At 44.5% G+C, this 2,361-nt stretch overlaps 1 protein-coding gene across 3 annotated transcripts in view; it reads left to right on the top strand.

Moving 5' to 3' along the window:
• The first annotated feature begins 477 nt into the window (after window positions 1–477).
• mis18bp1 (MIS18 binding protein 1) overlaps window positions 478–2,361 on the top strand; it is a 14,466-nt gene continuing 12,582 nt past the window's right edge. For 2 of the 3 annotated variants that reach the window (XM_015379225.1, XM_015379224.1), the window contains exons 1-3: window positions 478–1,284; window positions 1,369–1,506; window positions 1,592–1,887. In XM_015379225.1, coding sequence (XP_015234711.1) covers window positions 567–1,284; window positions 1,369–1,506; window positions 1,592–1,887 — 1,152 coding nt within the window. In that variant the 5' untranslated portion in view covers window positions 478–566. The remainder of the gene's footprint in view (window positions 1,285–1,368; window positions 1,507–1,591; window positions 1,888–2,361) is intronic. The other variant, XM_015379222.1, reaches the window with a different exon arrangement.

Genomic DNA, 2,361 nt, shown 5'->3' with positions numbered 1-2,361 from the left:
ATGTCATTTTTAATGGACCAACTTCCCCAGCCTGTATCTTACACTCTTAATGTCCTCCTGTTGTTGGCTAAATATCATATCCACTGTGCTAAATGGAGAAATTCTAAACCCTTCCTTTCATTGGTTTATGAATTACTTTAAAATCAATTTTTTCTTCTCTTAAGAAGATAAAAAAAGACAAATATGCCAAAAAATTGAGGCTTAAAAATTGAGCTTTATCTGTTCATGTTCACATTTGCATTTGCTATCCTCTCTGAGAGTATTTTTTCATGTAAATGTTTGTTGACTTAATAAAAAAAAAAAAAAGAAAAAGTTTTTCTGGATAATGTCGCTTCTTAAAAAAAACAAAAAAACAAAACAAAAACGACGAAGAACAAAAAGAAAAAGAAGAAGAAGAACAACAAGAACAACAACAAAAAGAAGAAGAAGAAGAAGGCTTGTTACGGAAATGCGTCACCTCGTCTAAGTCAAAGGGGGTGCGGCCTAAGTTTTTTGAAAATTGCGGGTTAGCGGGCTAACTGTTAGTTGTCCAATTGTTTATTGGGGCAAATACGTCTCACAGGGCTATGGCGTCTTATCATTTATCGAAACGTGAAGACCCCCGTTATCAATCGCCTGCAAAGATATTTGCGAGGCTGAAATGGGAGATTCAGAAAGAGGCGGAGGACATTTCGGAGCAACAGAGACACGGAGCTGATCGGAGATGTAGCCTGAAAACAGACGGTGTGTGCAGGGCTACCAGACCGAGATACAAACCGTACCCTTCCGAGTTCTGTAGGAGCGAAGAGCTTTGGGAGAACAACAGGTTAGCTTGTTATGAAGCCGAAGCGCAGCCGCTCGTTCTGTCCCCCACCTCCAGCCCTGATCAGTCATTGGAGCCCTGCAGCTCTGCCAGCCTGCGCCTTCCTCTGCAGCAAGAGGTCCCACTCAATTACCCCGTTCCTGGATCTACACGGAGAACCGGATCCATTGAGTCCACCACTTTTTCCAGGCCTGCTTCCGGGGTCTGCAGAGATCAGATCACAGCTGGCCTCAGCAGGACCCAGCCCAAAGAGAACTGGAGGGTTTTTAACAATGAAGCTGTTCCTCTGAATCCCAGATCTCCAGACAGCATGTATTCCCCCATGAGGAAAAGGCTGAGGAAGAGGAGACTGGAACCACTTGATTCCCAGAATGCCAGAGGAACCAGCAAGGAGCTCAGTGAGGATTTAGGTCCACCAGAAACCAGGAGAAAACCTGTCATCTGGGACAGTGCACAGACCATCACCTGCCAACAGGATCTGGGTAATAATCTCACCAGATCCATCATTGATTATCATTCTGGTGCAATAAAAAAAACAGGGTTGTTGTTTTTCTCTGTTTGAACAGACCCCCTTTTTATGGCGAACATGGTCTCCATGATGTCTCCTGCCAAACAGTTTGCAATGATGAAGAAGAGTGAAAGTAAAAAGAACCAGCAGCAGATCCAGAGCAGCAGCAGAAGAGAGCTCTTTGGGAGGAATGAGAGTATGTCTGAGTCCTGCGTCCGAACAAAAAGTTTGCTCAAAGGTCAATAATTACACTTAATATCTATATTTTTTCTCTCTCTCAGGAGGCTTGAAGGAGTTCAGACCCACAGAGGTTTCCACAAACCCTTACATGGATCGCCTCAAAGCAATACCCCCAATGAATACCATAGAACAAGTGGCTCCTGTGAAACAGAACCGAGTGGAGTCACCAGAGAGTCGGTCTGAAATTTCCGAGGATTCTCTGACCCCTGCTCCACCTTCACCGCGTGTTATCCTGGAGGACCCGCTGATACTCGACAGCCCGCAGATCTCCATCCCAAAGAAAGACAAAGATGTGTTCAGACGCAACGTCTTGGCCTCGCAGAAGCAATTCCCATCGGTAAGTAGAAGCAGAAGACAGGTTTAATAATAATAATAACTAAACTTTATCGATCTCACACTGGAGGAATTCACCTCTGCATTTAACCCATCCCCTTGGGAACAGTGGACTGCCACTGTGCGGTGCCCGGAGAGCAGTGTGTTAAGGGTCTTGCTCAGGGACCCAGAGTGCAGGCTGTGGGAATTGAACCAAGTGCTTGCAACCTTCTCAGAGCACAAGCGCACTGCTCTAACCACTAGACCACAACTACAAGGTCTTTGACGGTTATTTTTATAGCCTCTATGTCTATTTGATACATTTTTATTGGATAAATTGCAGGTATGTTAAAAAAAGTACGACTTCTGGCAAAAATGTTATCACAAAACACTGATTATGGTCCTCACCTCCACTCTGACTCTAAATATACCGTATTTTCGCGACTATAAGGCGCATATAAACGTCTTTTTTTCCCCTCAAAATGTGCGGTGCGCCCTA

Source organism: Cyprinodon variegatus, unplaced genomic scaffold, assembly GCF_000732505.1.
Source record: "Cyprinodon variegatus isolate N-32 unplaced genomic scaffold, C_variegatus-1.0 Scaffold187, whole genome shotgun sequence".
NCBI classification, from domain to species: domain Eukaryota; kingdom Metazoa; phylum Chordata; class Actinopteri; order Cyprinodontiformes; family Cyprinodontidae; genus Cyprinodon; species Cyprinodon variegatus.
This window is presented reverse-complemented; position numbering and strand designations above follow the sequence as displayed.